The sequence below is a fragment of the Falco rusticolus genome, chromosome 8 (genome assembly GCF_015220075.1).
Source record: "Falco rusticolus isolate bFalRus1 chromosome 8, bFalRus1.pri, whole genome shotgun sequence".
NCBI lineage: Eukaryota > Metazoa > Chordata > Aves > Falconiformes > Falconidae > Falco > Falco rusticolus.
Genome location: NC_051194.1, coordinates 45,276,163 through 45,294,723, shown reverse-complemented (window position 1 = coordinate 45,294,723; position 18,561 = coordinate 45,276,163). Strand labels below are relative to the sequence as shown.

General features: G+C 39.9%; 1 protein-coding gene across 3 annotated transcripts in view; it reads right to left on the bottom strand.

Moving 5' to 3' along the window:
- RAPGEF4 (Rap guanine nucleotide exchange factor 4) overlaps positions 1 to 9,908 on the bottom strand; it is a 158,729-nt gene extending 148,821 nt beyond the window's left edge. The window contains exon 1 of one of the 3 annotated variants that reach the window (XM_037397426.1): positions 9,747 to 9,908. In XM_037397426.1, the coding sequence (XP_037253323.1) occupies positions 9,747 to 9,811 (65 nt within the window). In that variant the 5' untranslated portion in view covers positions 9,812 to 9,908. The remainder of the gene's footprint in view (positions 1 to 9,746) is intronic. The other 2 variants (XM_037397424.1, XM_037397425.1) reach the window with 2 other exon arrangements.
- Between the last annotated feature and the right edge of the window lie 8,653 nt (positions 9,909 to 18,561).

Sequence of the window (18,561 nt, the reverse complement as noted above, 5' to 3'; positions counted from 1 at the left end):
TTATCAACAAAATGCCCTTGGATTTGATCATTGCTCCTGGGAAAAGTCCTCAGAGTTTAGGAGTAAGGAATGAATTAACAGTAGGTGTCCCAAGCTGAGCTGGCCCTTAGTCCTTACTAGGACATGGAATTTTGCCTGTGTAAAAACTCCAGATTGCAGTGTAACAGTAATACTAGTAGCATTCAAACTCATTTCTATGAAGTGCTTATAATCTATAACAACAACACTGGTTTTAAAAGGATAGTTTTACTTAGAGAGACCATAACAAGAATAATAAAATACCATGGCATCAATTAACTGCTTTTCCACCATCTTTTAATAAAATTATCATCATGGTAACTATCGTCATCATCATTAAATTAACATTAATTAATCTATTTATGATGCCGAATTATGTTCTCTATTCTAGGTACAAGCTGCCTAGCATGGAACAACATCAGTACAGGACAACATAAATTTACTTCCTCATTGCAGCTATCCTACTAAATTGCTGTAAACTCATCTTTATAAAAGCATAGTTTAGGGTAATATTTAAACAGCTAATATTACAATATATTCCTTAGAACATTAATGATTAAACCTATTAATTAGAAAAGTACTACTGATGCCAGATGGAGAATTATTCAAGCTTTAATGTGACTGTAGCAGCACTGATAGGAGGCAGTGGTATTAATCCAGAAAAGAACCATTCCTCAAAACAGGGAGATGGGCTGCAGAAGTCAACCCCAAAGAGGTGAATCTTGTGGATCTCCCTACAGCCCCTACATGGCTCCAAAAGCCTCAGGAAAGGCTTTTTCCAGACCACACCAGAGCACCTGAAGACACTCCTGTGATCACCACTGCTGTTCCCTAGAGAGCAATCCCACTGAGTTTGGCTCCTCTCTGCTAAACTAGTGCTGGTGGGGATGCTTTTCTGTTCTGTTCTGTGACATTGATGCTGGTATGTTTCTGAAGTGTCCCCTCGCTGCTGATGCAGCAGAGTTGTAACTTGATATTCGTGAGCATAAGAAGTTAGAAAATGCATTTTGGTGCATTTCATACCACTGGATTTTCTGCTAAAGCTGCTGTCCTTTCCCAAGTGTAGTCACGTTTCTGAAAGCTCTAGCACAATGAATGGAATAGGACCTTTTAGGTGAATCTAAAAGTGTGGACAGCTCTCTTAAATCAATGAAAATTCTTCAGCTCTCAACAATTTGGTAGATCTATGAGCTAGGGTAAAAGCATTTTAAGGCAACACTATCCTTCTCATAGAAAATCTATGACTATCCAATGAAGGACCCACTCCCTCAGCTGACCCACTCAAAATAAAATTTAAGTAAAACAGACTGTGGAACTATTACATTTGTCTGAATCTTTTTTGCTTAAAAAAACAGCTTCTTAGTCCTTTTCCCCAACTTTTCAGTATCTTTGTGGGGCAGCTGCTGCTGTATCTCCACTTCCCTTAAGTCTGCAGCGTACAAGTTCAGAAAGAGCTTTAGCAGCTGTTGTAGTAACCATACCTAGTCACTAACTGACCAGCAACCAAAACTGGGTAGGTATCACGCCATAGCAAACCAGGACAAAACCATGCAGGAGGAATGACTGATTTGGAAATGAAAACTTCACACTCAGTATCTCTTACCATGAAGGATAATGCGTGGATGACACTCCTGCACCCCCACTCCAGTCTTCAGTTTAATACAATCGTCCCTAAATTTGTATCTCAGCAGGTTACTGCACTGATATCCCATTTCACTGTGGCCAAAGTGAGATGGACATTTTCAGTGTTGCAAAACAGGACTACAAAATTATCTGGAAATCACAGAAAGCAAGAGTATTTATTTTCACTACTCTACAAGCTTTTCTACTTTATTTGACCACTGAACGCTTTATCTAGCTCCTTGTTTATATTACTGATTTGCTTCTTCAGAGCACAGTAAGTCTTATCTGGCAGTAATGTTTTCACAGAAGACACAATCGATCTTCTCCTGCTTCTTCAATACAGTATCACAGCACACATATACACGTGACAGCATCAATGCTATACATCTCTATCCAATTATGTCAATAAGGCTTCTTTAAAGGATATTTTACCCTTGATTTATTTGGTTGTGAAGATTTCAAGTATGTATTTTATAGAAATAACAATTTTCTTGACAATGTCTGCTCGAGAATCTGTAAGAGAAGGTTACCAAAAAATCTGCCAGAAGTGTATCTTCAAAAGGCTATTTTAAAGTACAAACGAATTATTCAAGCTCAAAGTTTAAATACAGACAGAGGATAACTGCTAAAATTCTTCACACATACAATTTGGAGAAGTTTTCATGTGTAGCATATACAGCTGTATAAAAAAACTTTCAGTGGTGTTAAGATTAAATATTTGAATGTTTATGTATGCTATGAAAGACTTGTTAACCTAGAAGGAACAAGCTGGAGGTTTTTTAGTTTGTTTTTATCAAGGTTATCTAACCACAACCTATTACTTCCTCTACTACCACATGATAAGTCCTTTTTTTCAGTTCTTCCTCATAATTGATTTGACACTTGAAAAAGAAAAAACAGAAAACATGTAGTTTTACCTTCTTTGCCAAGATGCCATTAGAGTTTAAAAAAATTTTTTTCTATATCTGTTAAAAAATCTGAACCCTCCTCTAACTGAATGAAAACACTGCAGTCCATTTCCTTCCCTTGCTCTTTTTAACTGTTTAAAAGGGCAACATTGCATTTCATACAGCAATGAACAGCCCACAAAAGAGGAGCAGATATGATGTATTTCTTCCACTGGCAAGGCTGTTCATAGAAAGCAGAGTATCACAATACATAACAGACAAATAAAATTTGTTCATCTCAGGGTTAAAACTGAAGCATCTATTCAAACATGCAAAGGCAAACTCTATGAGCTGGAACGTACCAGTAACCGCTACCATGGACCATTTGGTGAATTTTAATAGTATTTTAAAGCATATTCTGTTTTGAAACATTAGCTAAGAGCAGCAGGGAATGCCATTGAAACCAGATCATTCCTCTATGCTACCTGTAATTTCTCCTACCCTTTCCTGACAGGCAGAAAAGCAAAGCAGTAGGATGCAGAATAATACTAGTAGCAAGATACTGTTTTCCCTTAGTGAGAGCAAGACAACACTGAAGCACCTCTCTCCTCCAGGCAATGCTGTAAGGCTCTTTGCCTTTTAATCTCTCTTTGTACAAGGAAAGTTTGAGAGAGGGATGCCAGTGACCTATCAAAGCACTTTAGACCTGTGCTAAGAGACTTAAATCCTAGATATAAATGAAGTTACTTTTAATCTGAAGTAATGTCCAGCTAAGGGTTTACTTCTGTGGGGACAGCCAGCGATCAGCTCTCCCTAACAGGCACTTTGCACTTGTCACAGTAGTACTACCAAATCCATGTTTTCAGCATTCGCATCTCAGCTTCTTTTTCCCTTGCCATGGGAAAAGCTTTGTCATGAGGTTTTCAAACAATAATAAAATTCTTTTCTTTTGATTTCCATTTTATGAGACTTTGGGATTCCAGTTTTCACATTTCCTCTGACACACAGTAAATAAAAATTTATTTAAACTCCATACCCTAGGATTTTCAGACATACAAATCATTCCAGAGTAAAAAAAAAAAAAAAAAATGCAACACAAGTAAAACTGCTGATACTTAGTTTCCAACAAAGTACTACTATCACCTATACTCAGAACCCCTGTCACCTACACAGAGAACCCCTGTGATAATCTCTCATGTCCTGCTATGCAAGGCACAAGAAATGCTGTAGATAATCCTGACCTACTCAAGCACTGATTGACCTGCCGGTTAAATGCAGATTGATTGGCTATCAGCTGCAGTGACAGAATTTGTAATAGTTACAGATTTGTAATCTGTCTTCCTCGGTGAGGGCCAAAAGAATGCAGATATGAGGGACTCTCCTTTACCTACACACTCATATCATTACTCAGTTACATTTGTGCCTTCAACTTAGTTTGACCAATGCACTGAAAAACTATTGGAGGGTTTGACAGAGTGAGTAATGAAGTGTGCTTCATTTCTTTACATACACATAGGTCAACTTTTAGATCTTTATAAACAATGGAATGGCAAAATATGTATTTATTAAGTAATGACATTCGCAAAGATTTATCTTAAATTAAAAACACACTACCTGAACAATACAGCTATAATAAGAAACTAAACATAACAATTTTTTTTCATCTTCATGTGCTTTTTAAAAAGACAAAATACTTCAAGAGAAAAAGTAAAATTGCAAGGAAATTGTCTCCTTTCATTTATGATAAGTTTTATGTATGGTGCATGCTTTGCAACCAAAGAGTGACTAAACCTTATTAAATAAACCCTCCTACTTCCATAACTGTGAACTGGAGCTCAGGACAGTTAAAATTCTATTTGACAGAAGTAGATCTGGATGAAATTACATTAACCAGCACTGTAGCTTCATAACAGGCATTAAAAGCACTTAAATATGAACAGACTCTGAGATACATTGCAAACGAAATTTATAATTGAACAATATGCACAAGTGATGATATCCTTCGATTCAAACTCTAGCCACTGCCATCCACCAACATACTATGCTAAATGCACCCTTACCCATTTAGGATCTGCATTGTTACAGCTAATGAGAATTTAAAACTTACAGTAACTATGAAATAACTTCTACAGATTTACACTGACATACATTTTTACAACTTCTGGATTCAAAGATGAAGTGGAAAGTCAGTTCAGGAAACATTTGTTGATAAATATAACATAACATTCATACTGATAAAGCAGCAGGAATAGTAAGTGATCATGCCAAATAAGAGTGCAGAAAATACTAACAGAACAAAGAAAGTATCATAAAGTATCATGTTTGTTACATGCAGCAAATTGTAAGATGCAGACAAAAACAGATGTCACACTGGATAAGAATACTTTTTGAAAAATATCTGGTGGCCACCTGACTTTGAGGGCATGATTTTGGTTTGTTGTTTTTTTATTTCTTTGCTGAAATATGAGGTTTTGTTATAAAAGAAAATTAATCTCCTCAAAATACAGAATTTTAGAGATCAAAGCCTAACACCAAAAATAATTCAGACAATGACAGTTTAGATATGTTTCCAACACCACTTGGTGAAACATACAGTTGCACAAGTGCCACACCAATCCTGTGGCCACTTCACAAGACTATCAACTGAATTTGAATATATCACGATCTAATAGCCATATGCACATACCAGTTTGCTCTGGTGGGCCATGACAGTGTTTATATACATGAGTGCTAGAGCAATCACTTTCTCTTTCTCTTAATACCTGTCCTTAGAACAAGTGTGTAACTTACTGTAACTGCATGTAACAAATGGAAACTGATACTAGAAATGCCTAAGCCCGTGAGCAGAGAATAGAAGAGCTCAAATTTGTTTAAAATACAACTCCTGCTCTCACTATGAGTTACTTTGAATTCATATATTCAATAAAATGCACAGACCTACAAGCTAATAGCAAGCTATATGAACAATTATTTTGGTCTGTCTGAGAAGATACGGAAAGAAAAAGGGTTTTTTTATTATTCATGAAAGACTGTACCTTTGCACTGGACTAGAAAATGAGTTGTATGATGCAGGAAGATAACCTTGTTATTATTCATCACTCTCAGAAGATTGCATTTTTGTCTGAGTGCTAGAAAGCACTTCAGCTATGTCTATACTGCTCTGTCTCTGGGTTTCCACATCCACCACGGTGCCTGCTGCTGATATATCCCCACACAGACTTCATCCAAGCATACACCAGCTTAGACACGTACTGCATACAGAGAGAAAACATGAAGCACACAGGCCAATAGGAGCTAGGAGCTCCAGTGTATGCCCATGATTTTGTTCAGATTCAAACTATGTAAAAAATGGTGGTGGTATTTCTAGGGATTTGTTACAAATAAAAAGCAATGGTAGAAATTTAAAATATATAAAAGTCTATGTCTTACCAATCACATAAAAATATATTTTAAAAGTACATAGAATAGCATCATAATGCAATTCTAAAATATTCACAATATTGCCTGATTATAAATCTATAACCCATTATCATTGATATAGTTAGAGGTTACAGAGGATGACAAGCATTTTCCATATTTCTTTTACAATTCTTTCAGAATATCAGTTCTTCATTCTAGCCTATCTGTATACTCACAAGAGACCTGTTGACTGCTAAGCATATACAAATAACTTACATCTCAAATACATGTTACAATGAACTAAAAAACAAATCCTGATTCAAATATGTTGCTGTTACAAGCTTCAGTCTGAATTTACACTCAAATCTATGAGAGCCTGGCTTGAGGTACAGACATGAGATACAACCCTGTATGTGTTACTTGGGGTTTTGTAAGGTATAAATGACGCAAGTCAAAAGTCTAACAGGGATATAAAAGCTCAGTATGTACTATATGTCCTCTAAACACCCATTAATATTTAAATAATTCATAAATAGCTGAGCAAAGATCATAACATTCTTAGCACAGCAGGCTAGCAGTTAGATGCTTTGCTCTGTGATCTGCTCTTCCACTCTGCTAAGGCACTGAAGTCTACAATTAACACAGAGAAAAACGAAAGGTGCAATAGGCAGGTATGAAATCCTGGGATCTCTGACTGTTGTGAATGCTATACATCATTAAAAAGTTTGTATTTTAATTCAATTAAAACAATTACCTGAATTCATAACTGTGATCAAGTTTAGAGAATAGTTATGTAAAAAATACTTTGTCTACCATTCAGTAAAGCTATATCAACATGGAAATTTCCTGGTTAGACAGTCTTTAGTGTGAAAGAAACCATGACAGTAGAGAAGGCATTGTTCCTAAGCTAATTATACACGCTTGCATAAATCAGCAACCTTCTTTTAATTATCTCCAGACTGGACATCCAGAAAAATGCCAAGACGGTAGGCATGCTTCTACTCCCTAGGAAATCAGTGGTAAAGCAACTATTCACTTCAAAGGTAAAAGCACTGGTTTCCTTAACAGAAAAAATATTTACAATTCCAGGTACAATCAGGATGTACAGTTGCTCACCACTGACCATCTCTCTCCCCTGCAAAAATAAAATATTCTTCACAGAGCACAGTGTTCAGAACTTTTTTGTCCCTGCTTTTCCTTACCTTTGTACTTGTGACTTTATATATAAATTCTGTCCTGTGTATTGTGTTTTGAAGTACTAATCTTTTGCTTTTGTAGTTAGTAAACACACATGGAAGCTGCATGGTAGAAGCACTGATGGTCCTAGCCCACAGTACCATATACGGTAATAACATTTTTCCTGAAACATTTTGATGGTTCTTCATATGTGCTTTCATTTTAGATGTTAGTAGTTCCTGTTTGATAGGCGACTTGGGGAAAAACATGAAGAACATATACAAAATACATCATTTATGTATGTGATGTATTTTGTTATTTCCATTTAGGGTTTAATTCTCCTGCTTTTTAAAAGAATGGAGATGGATAATCCATATTACATGCCATTTTAATTGTCTTTGCTGAGGGCCACCTAAAATTCTAAAATACCAGGTTTAGTATGCCTTCCTCCTGAAAACACTAATATATTAACTAAAACATATTAAAACTAATGTATTATTTAATAAAAACACATGGTATCCTACAGAGAACTGACTCGTTAAATGAACCTGTATTTACAAAATCCACAACTAGGTTAGAAAATGCTAGAAGATGTTTTAAAAGGCTTAAAATACATAGAAATCACATAAAAATTCAAGTGAGTACTTTCATAGATCATCATCCTCAGAAAAGAAATACACTCTAGAAATACAAGTGTGTAAATTAATTAATAATGCTTTATCTAATGGTACTTTGATTCCTACAGTACTTTTCCAACATAGCTTTAACTATTTTTTAAATGGGAAAATCAGAAAAAAACGTGTATTTCCTATGATCACAAAGCAAAGCATGGTAGAGACCAGGAAAAAAAAACTACAATCTCTCACGTCCTGAGCTTGTCTTACATCCAGATTGCCTTCTGGAAAAAAAGGATAATACTACATCATCCTTCAAGACACCTGGAACTGATTCTTTCCACTCAACAAATTGGTTTTACTAGCTTACTCCAAGTAACAAAAACCTCACAATGTATTTTGCATCTAAGAAACCAGAGAAATTACAAGATCACCTATCTAAAAGTACTAGGGCTAATACTCTGCTTCTTCACATCTGCTCAATGTCAGTTTAGAGCTGAGAATCGAGCCCTCTGCTTTATTTTGGTTGTTATATGCCTAGGTTACCATCATCAGCTCTGTTTGCATTTGCATTTAGAGTACTTCCAACATTTATACACATTACCTAACCTCTAAGAGGTTAGTCTTCTTTTAATTTGTCACGTGTTAAAGAGGGGGATCAGTATCTGTGGCAGGTGTCTAGACCAGAAGTTTTACTAACAGTCTGCTGCCTGGATTGTTAAGGAAAACCTACAAAGAGGTGCAGTCCTACAACACTAGGAGGTTACCTGGAAATGGTAGAAATTATGAGAAGGGGAAGGTTCCTCCTGTGTGCACAAAGGTTTCTCTTCACAGCACCACCCCAAGTGGCATCAACTGTCAAAAGCTGGCTTAATGATGCTCCGTAAACCACAATATATCACGTAAGTAATTCACTCTGATAGCTTTATTTGAACCTTATAGCATATTTATGGTCTAAATTCTTGTTAGCCGTTCTCCTAAACTACAGGCGACTGAGCATTCAGAAATCAAACCACTTCTGAACTAAGCCAGCAAGCACTGAAGGTGAGGAATTAAAGCAAAGGACGTTCAAACCACCCCTGTGCAACTCGACATTGCGAGACACTTGTACCTGTAACACCTAGGGAAAGCACTCCGAAGCATTTTTTTTATTTTTTTTTTAAATAATAGATAATTTGCCTGTACACCACCTCTGAGCACACGTTAGCCAGCCCTAACTCCCACTCACGCAGTGCTGGCCGCCCACCTGTACCTGACCCGCGGCAAAGGCCGCCACCAGCCGGGGACCAGCCGCAGGCCCCCGGGACGCCACAGCAGGGAGAGGCTGTGGCCGCTGAGGGAGCCTCCGGCGGCCTCTGCCAGGGCGGACATTTTCTCCGCCCCCCCTCCCCCCCGCCCCGGGCCAACACTCTTGCACCCACCCGCTTGCGCGCGGAGCCTTCTGAGGCGAGGGTCTGTCATTTCCCGCCCAATCGCGCCGCGGCTGGGGCGGACGGCTGTGTGCTGAGGTGAGGCGGGGGCCGGTGTGCTGAGGTGAGGCGAGGCGAAGGGCTGAGGCGGGGAGGACGGCGGGCTGGGGCGCGAACGCCGCGGGCAGCGGGTGTGCCATGGCCGGCACGGCGGGTCCCTGGCCGGCAGCCCGAGGCCCCCGGGCCGCGGGGCCCTCTCCCCGCCCTGGAGCTCCCCCTCCTCCACCACGTGCGGCATTTTCCGGGCAGCAGAGCCCGGCGCCGAGCAGTATCCCAGTGGGAACTGCCCATCCCCTCCGCTGCCCCGAGCGTTTCCAGCCCTTATCCGGCTCCGCCGCCTCGGCTCCACTTCCTCCGGGCATTTGCCTCCCACCGGCACGCTCCTTATGTAAGGCAGGATCTGATGAGGAGCAGGGAAGGGGGGGTGTCAGCACACACACACGTATACATACATACATACATACATACATACATGCATGCATGCAGGCCGGGGGGGGGGGGGGGGCAGGTTACACGCACACAGCATCCATCCGCAGCCGCTCCTGTGAAGATGCCGATACCTTTTATCCAGGCAAGCGATCCACTCGCTGGAGGATGAGGAATGGGAGGTGTGAGCGGCGACCATGTTGGACGGGGATCAGGTCGCCGCGCACCCGGCTGGCGGCGGCTCCCCCCGCCCGCCCGCCGGTCGGTCGGTCCGTCCTCCCTCGCTCCCTCCCTCCGCGCACGGCGCGATGGGCTCGCCCAGGCCCCCGCGGCAGCGCGCCCTGCCCGCCGCAGGCAGCGGGGTGCGGATCTGCCTGCCCGTCGCCCGCCTCGGCCCGCCGCTGGCCTGCGACCTGGCGGCCCCCTCGGCCGCCCGGGGCACCTGCCGGCCCGGCCGGGAGGAGAGCCCGGCCCTGCCGCCCAGCAGCCGGCAGGTAGCCGCCCGGGGAGGGGGCGGGAAGGAGGCACTCCCTCCTGGAAGGTGTTGTCCCCCTCCGACTTCGGTGAGCCCCTCAGCACGCACGCTTGAGGCCGGCTTACTGTTCCCTGCCCTTGCTTCACCACAGATGTCCTTGACTCTGGGGGTGGGGGAAATACAAGCTTTTCAATTATTATAAGCAGCTCAGGAGTATTTTAGCAGTTCTCCAGAGACCTGTGCACCAGTCCCCCCGTAGTAAACACACAGTAGCTGAGTGGAAGGAAGGTGCAGTCCACATTTCGGGAATTTTTCTGAAGCCTTCCTCCAGCCTGCTGTCTGTCCTGTCATTGCCCATGAAACTGTGTCCTGAAGGCTCTGGTTTATCGTAGGTGAAAAATGAACTGGGCAGTACAGCCTTTGAATAGGATTTAGCAATTGGAAGGAATCCAACGCAGCATGAGAAAGATGAGTCTAGTATACAATGAAAACCATCCACACCCTTCTGTTGTGATAGTGTGGCCTGCAAGATGCAGGTTTTTTAAGGATGCTAATGCATACATGATTAAAAAAGTGATGAGCAGAGGAAGGAATGCAGAGCAGCAGGTCTCCCTGTTTTGCAAAGTTCTATATGAAATGTTTTCTCCAAAATATTCCAGGATTTAGATTTTATCTTCCCAAGTAATCTGTGTATAACCATAAGCTTCAGTTTACAGTCAACACAGCCTGCCTTGAGCCGTGTGGTAGAAGGCTAGGAAGCTACAAAAAATTTGGCAGGGTGTTTGGGGTTATGTGTAGATGATAGCAAAGTGAAACTCAAACTGTGCCTTCCTTCAGGCTTGTAACTCCTCTCAGTGTGGACACAAATGTTTAATTCAGATGCTGATAATCTGCCAGTGCGCTTACAGTTCTCCATGGGTGATTTTCTCTGCCCTCTGTTCTAATCTCTTTTGCTGTACCAAGTGTAATTTTCTTACATACATGCACTACTTCACATTTCACATCTCCCTTTTAATGGCCTCATTGCTGCCACAGCTTCTTCAGCACTTTAATAGAAATAAATGTTAACATCAGGATACTGAACAGTATGATGAAAAATCTAAGGAAATAAATCTAAAAATCCCGGTTGCTAAAAGGATACAGCTAAGAAATTGGCATAGCAGAGGAGAATGCCACAAAAGCCAATTCTTTCATTTTGCCTTAAAAAAATTAAAGTGCATGCCAGAGGAATAGAAGAGGCTGCCAGTCAGTGAGATCAAAGCTGCAGCTCTTCCTTTGCTATATTCCATGGTGGAAAAAATGAGAAATTCTTGCACTAAGAAATCAACCTACTTGAGGAAAATCAATGCTATCATTCCCCAATATGTGAGTGTTTGGGAACCAACAGAACAAGAGCTTCAAATGTAAGAAACTAAATTTTCAAATTAATTATTTATAAAATAGTATGTACATTACAGATGAATCAATAAAGTTCACTAATTTTGTACTTCCATTATAAAACATTCATCACATTATTCCACATAATTACAGTTTTCCTTACAGAGCAATCACATAAGGCACCCCTTACAGCCCTTTCTCCCCTGAACTCAGTTTAAGCTGCAGTGATGCTCTTTCCTTGTAGTTGGCATCAGGCCTGAGAAGGAGCCCAGAAATGACTGCTAGCTGAAGGCCTTTATCTTTTCTCACGGACTGTTACATTGACACAAACAGCATTACGCATACCAGTACCAGCAGTTTTGTACATAGCAACACTGTAGCTGTCAGCAAAACCACGGTGCTGTAACAGTTCAGCGTTCACTCAAGCCACCTCTTGTCCTCTCCCATCCATGCAACGTTTAATGACCCAACCACTAGAGGACAGGCTAGGCCTCCGTAAAAGGTAGCAAGCCGGGATATTTCCTTGGTAAGCAGATGTCTGGGAGAAAGTAGCCTGAGCTTGAAATGACAAGACCTTTGGAATGCTATCCTGGGATGCAACTTGTGAAAACCTTTCTCAATGCTCATGAACCTACCCTTGACCAAAGAACCTACCTGCCCTGGGACAACCCTCTGCAGTTAATAATGCTTCTGATTCCAAGAAATGCAGTGCCTGTAGACATGAAGGGGATGTCGCTCAGGTGCCTGGCTGTGGGCAGACACCCTTCAGAGATGTACCTTTTTGGGAAGTAGTCGTTAAGCCAGAGTTTAACACTTTGTAGGCTGTGCAAGTTAGACAAGCCCAGAGTGGGCTAGGAACCCTGGGTATAGCCATACTTCATTCAGAAGTGTCTCAGTTAGGCAGCAATTAGAGCATGACAGCCAAAATATACTTCTGGCAGTTGGATTATGTATGAGTAATCATGTAGCTTTCCGATTAAGACATGAGTGAAACCTCTCAGAGAAACTTGGGCAGCAGGGAGTAAATATTTGATTGGTTCAGGTATCTGTGTCAACCAAAGAGGTCTCCAAACTGTACAGAAATGTCAGGAGCTCCTGACTACTGAAATCTGAAATCCTGGACCCAGGTCAGTGCATGTTCTCATGAGATATAAGGTACCAAATAAGCAGTATATTATCTCACATGACAAGTCAAACTGAATGCAGATTATTCTGTGATTCTTAAGAATTCAGACCATAACAACCTCAGGAAACATGTAATTTGAGAGTACTGGCCTTATGTTAATGGAGTCAAATACTCGTTCATCTGTGAATAAGAGCATATGCTAGAAGGAAAATGCTGAACCACACTTCATTAGTACAAGGACTGTATCTCTTCTTGGTGCCTCATAGTGCCCATTCTTCATTACTTTTTTCAGCTACACACTTGTGTGAAAAAGAGATGACCCAAAAGGTATTTGAGACCCAGGACTGTTAATGGCCAAAAATGCAATTATGCTTAGTCTCGTCTATAACTACACATGCCTTCTATTACACCTTTTGTGAAGTTTTACCTGAGAAAACATAAAGGATTATGCATCATTAAAATGACCAGTAAAGCAAAAATATCTTTCTCAGAAACAGATCCTTCTTTTTCAGCGTTTGTGGAACTCCACAATAATGTTTCAGATTTAATTTCTCCCTGTTGAATAGAAGGTGAATGGGACTTTTTAGAATCTGATTTGTGAGACTTGATTATGCAGTCAAAATTTGGAATGGCAGCTGCTTTCAAAGGAGATTGCTGCTGGGAAATGGAGATTTGCCAGCTGAGGTATGTGAAAGATCAACTGGCCTTTTAACTTTTCACAGTTTACAAAGGAGTGACATGGCCAAGCAGAAGCCCTTAAGCCACAGAAAACCAGAAATCAGGCAGCCTTTAAGTTATCCTGTGCCTGTAAGACTAAGAGGCAGAAAGTGTAGAGTCCAAACTGTTGTTTACATTATGGGACATAAGCAGATCATGTTGAATTTCATACCTTGACTCTTTCTTTGCTTTTTATTGCCAATACAAATACTCATTCCTTCACTTTTTTTTTTACTCAAATATGGCCAAAGAGCTCTTGCTAAAATTTTCCAGAAAAAAATACATTCCCCTCAAACAGGAACCTGCTATGAAAAAATGAACCAAAAGACTAAATGATGGTTGTTAGAGCTTGAAAAAAAAACACTAAATGTATTTATTAAGGTGTGTGTTACGCAGTAATAGAGTAAAAAATGTGGAAACCTCTTTACACCACTAATTATATCAAGAACTTCAAGCAACTGCAATAATACTGTTAAAACAAAGAACAGTAGAGGTTGCCCTATTTTCTGCAGAAGTTTTGGATGCAATATGTAATACTTCATACCAATGAAGTTGCAGTTATGACGTAGTGAGGAATTAGCAGATACAATCTATAACCTGCCCATTGAACTCAGTCCTCAGTTCTGGCTGTCTGTGTTCCTGAGAGTACCTAGGGGAAACAGCTGGCTTCCAGCCACCAGCATACTCCCCTTATTCCTATGTCTGTTGAAGTATTGCTCAGCCTCAGGACTCTTCTAGTTCAGACTGACTAAACCTAATTGATAGTGCAAGGCATTGGCTACAATCCTTTGTCTCTAAAATACAACTGGGATACAGGGTAAGATAAGGCCAGCTCCAGCAGCTTTAAAACATTGAAGATTTTGATTCTCTAGAGGATCCCAAGTTTGTCACTTGTCTGTCAGACTGAGAGAACTATCATGCGTATTTAGAATTCAGCAGTGCCACAATCAGTGTGGTTAGGGTTATAGGAACCAAAATGTATTATCGTTTGTACATACACAACACCTACTGACTTCAAAGGAGTAATCAGGACATAGTGGAATAAAGACAGAGAAATCTGCATGTGAGTTCTTTTGGGATTTGTATGCTGTGAGGGCACAAAAGATGGGTTGATGTACAAACTTAAAACTAGTGCCTACATTAATAAGACTGTCCTGTAAAGCCTACAAGCAACATACTGTTTCTCTTCTCCAATGCTAATCCTTAAACCCAGCATATAAATGACATAGCAAAGGCATTTTTAGAACAAGTAAGGACTTCCTTCCCAAATTAACTTCCTGCATTGTTCCCTGTTCTATCTCTTTCTTACTCCTGTCCTCCTCACTGATCAGGACAACTCCCCAGTTCCCTTCAAAGCACCTTTTTCAAAAATTCCATGGCAACACAAGCCTTTCCCCCATCTTCAGGAAACCCTTACACCGTGCTTCATGATAGCTCTAGCATGATATTCTGGAAAAGGTCTTAGTGTTGCCAACAACAAAACAGATACAAGTGAGATACAGATAGACTGATAAGAAACAGATATAATGGGAAAAAAATATACAGATTCCTATATAGAACGTGTAGCCTAAGCACAGGTGCAAGATGGAGAAAACACAGCTGAGTTGATGTTTATGTGAATCAAAGAAGTTCAGATTCTGGGCTCTTTAAAACTAGTTGGCAATTTGCTGTTGCATTCAGCAGGACCAGAACTGTTCTTAAATTCCTGAAGGCAAAAGAGGCAATTTGACTTACACTGTATGTCCAATTTTATATCTGTCTTGCTAGTTAGGCAGATTTTCTGAACAGTGAAGGATTGCTTATTCGCTACATACAGTGCTGTATGCTACATCATTTTACCCATCCTTGCTTGACATTGTCCTTCCTAATGAATGTAAAATAAAAATTTTGTCCACATCATAGTAAGCTAACACAAGGAGGATTGTATCATTTTATATTCCTTGAAATAAAATACTCTCAAATTATAGCATGATAATGTGATAGCATTTCTCATTAAGAAAACATGATGCAGCAATCACCTTTTGTATTATTACTTGGCACAGGTTTAGCAACATGTTGTATGGAAGTGCTATCAACATTTTTCTGTTTGATGACCAGTATCAAAGCCTTTCTGTGGAGTCACATTTTGAACAGATGGTCATTTGATTTACACACTTGAAATCTGAGCCCATATGCTAAGATTAATTCCAAAAAGACTCATAGAAACAACACCGTAAGAAGTAGGCTCTAAATTATTAGTTGACAACATTATGGGTATGCATAGGCTTCATATTTTTACTTTAACTACTTGCTTTTGAATAGGGGTTTTCTCCATAGGAACCCTGCCAACTTCTTCCAGTCTTACAAAACTAGATGAGCAGCGGAAGGTATGAATGGGGCTATTCTGTTTAATCCACTTCCCCTGTTACGTCAAGTCTTAGATAGCTGGGCTGGAAACGGAGGGCAGAATCTCAGAATCTTATTTCACAGGAAAAAGAAAATCTATTTAAATAAATAACAAGTTCTAATTTAGTCACAAGAGTATTGTAAAGATTAATTAGCTGATGAAGTACAGTACTTTGAAGATGCAATACTTTACATAAATGTTCTTTCAATTTATTAGTGTTTAGATCTACAGACACATCAACATACTGGGTTTAAACAGAAATTTGTACACAGAGCTCAAGACAACATAAGGCATTTCAAGATGATAAATACCAGGAAAATACTTAGCAGTTGACAGAGATACAAGGCAGGCTGGGACTCACACTGTGCTATGTCCCTTTTCAGTACAACATTCATGTGCCAGTAGAACTTAGTGCCACACTAGACCCACACAGCCTGCCATCATGCTCCTTATTCTATGAGCACAGGGCAGACAGTGCTTCTTAACAGACCGGAATTAAACTGATCAGCTGGAGCTGAATCATAGACATGGTCAAGAGGGTCAGGCTTTATGCCATAATAGGAATAGGATTCACAGAGTGCTAGGCTGGCTCTCCACGTACCCCCAAGGGCCTGACAGGTACATTATTTTAGCTCCCCACTGTCTGAAAGCAGTGCTGCCTCCAGGCCTGACCTGACCCTACAACTGTTCATTTATGACAAACCAGCATGCACTTAGAACCTCCGCTGTACCTTATTCACACAGCAGCGTCAGCTCAAATGTCTCACTTTATCTGGAACATACTTAACTTACCATGGCTAATAGAATTAATCATTGGATTGTAATTACTCACTCTTTCTTTCACCGAAGGTACAAAAGCAAATTAATTTCTTACTGTCTGTATGTATAATTCCTTATTCCTTTATCCTTCCTTGTCAGCTTTGCTGTATTTCAACAATCATAAATTGTCATCAAAGGCTGAAAGGAAAGGCGGTTTTGCTTAGCTGTAGAGCCCAATGAACACATTTTTAACTGTTCGGGGCAAGTTTTATCTTCACAACTTAGCATCGGCTCTCTCTGCTAGATACAGATGGATGTACTTCTCAGCAGGAATAGCACTAGTTCATGGCCTACCCCTACATTTGCTACAGCTGTTATTGAAGCCATTAGGCTATCCTAATTTGTTATTATGAAATAACTAGTTTTCATCATTTTACTAGGTGGAGTCTGAGGCAAAGCCTGGAAATGCTTAAGTGTAAGGTATCGTATTAAACATCCCTGTAGTTGCCATGTCTTCACAGAGCAGATAGCTCAGCAAGAGAATTTTTTGTGATTGTAGAAGGTGATCCTCCTTAGGTTCTTTATATTCATAATACTGATCTTTCCAGACAATTGAAACAGATTTCATTTTCAACATTACTTGTTCACTAGGAAATCTATTTTTCCTAAAGTCTGTTCCCCATTTCTTCTAGCAATCAGTTCCAGAAATCAAATATACCTGTTTATAATTCTTTGCACAATTTTGTAGTGATGTATAGGTGCTTAAAAAACAAAGCCCTGATGCAATGTCAAGATTCTTCTGTTTATCTCTATTTTTGTATTATTCACAAGATGTGTGGCATAAAATCAGTCAGCTGCAGTCCTTCTGAGCTCCTTCATGATAATGCACGAAACAACCTCTCAGTAGTATTATATTTATGTGAGTACCACACCTTTCCGTAGAATTAATAGGTTTTCAAGGGAAAAGGGACATGGTACTTTCCTGCCCTGTGGCTCACAGGTGATTTCAATAGTTCCCATTGCCTGTTGTTTTTAAAAAGAAGTGAGGAGCCTTAGCTGTCCCATTGATTCCTTCTTTTTAAAATTGAGATTTGTGAAATACTATCATAAAATAAACACTTCTTAAAAGCTTTGTCAGTGAGTCCTATATAACTGGGACATGTAATTTTATTAGACCTTACATGAAATAATGACTTGTGATCTGCAATGAATAAAGAAACAAGTCTTCCAATTACTTTCTGAAAATTCTAGTTTTCTGCAAATTCTTTCAGTCAAGAAGATGGACATCTATGAGTCCAATTCTGTAAAGACAACTCAGATAAACCCCACAAATTATTTCAGTGCAAGTAATAATTTCATAATTACATTCAATCAAGGTCAAGAACATTCAATAAGCCTGAGACTGTCCTGTTTACATAGGTGTTCTTCACTACTCTAAAGACAGGATTGTAATTAGCATCATAGGAGTACTCTAATGAAAGCATTCAGACCTTTTATTTACTTGTACGCTGCAGTATGGTCTGTTATAGGTAAACATATGTGACATTTGCACATGACAACACATGTATACAATAATTGATTATGCAGCTTCATATGTATTCAATGCAGCTATTTATTCATCACAATACAGTAAATGAGTTAATTCTTTCTGCAAGGTTTGACTCAACAGCATTACAGATTTAGTTTTTCTGAGAGCTTGCTGGGGGCACCAGCACACACCCACAAAAAAACAAATAATGACATTAGGCAAATGAAACAAGAAAAGCAAATTAAATCATTTATTTACATGGTAAAAACGACACAATACACTTCAGAGCATATATAATGTGTATAGTCTTCTTTTCACAGCTTTGAAAATACACTTCATCATAAATTTGCTTGCAGGCTTATACGTGCAAATAGTTCAGACCAAATGGCTAAAGAATGAGCTGAATACAGCCCAGGCAGCCCTAATAATGTATTCTGGCTGAGAAAAAAGATGACCCATTTGGTAAGTGGGGAAAAAAACTGCCATGGCTTTGGGCTACATCCTGGCTGGTACAGTCTAGTGGCATTTTTTGGTTAAAAACCAGACTGTGGAGCTGTGTAACAGGAAACCGAGCTATAGCA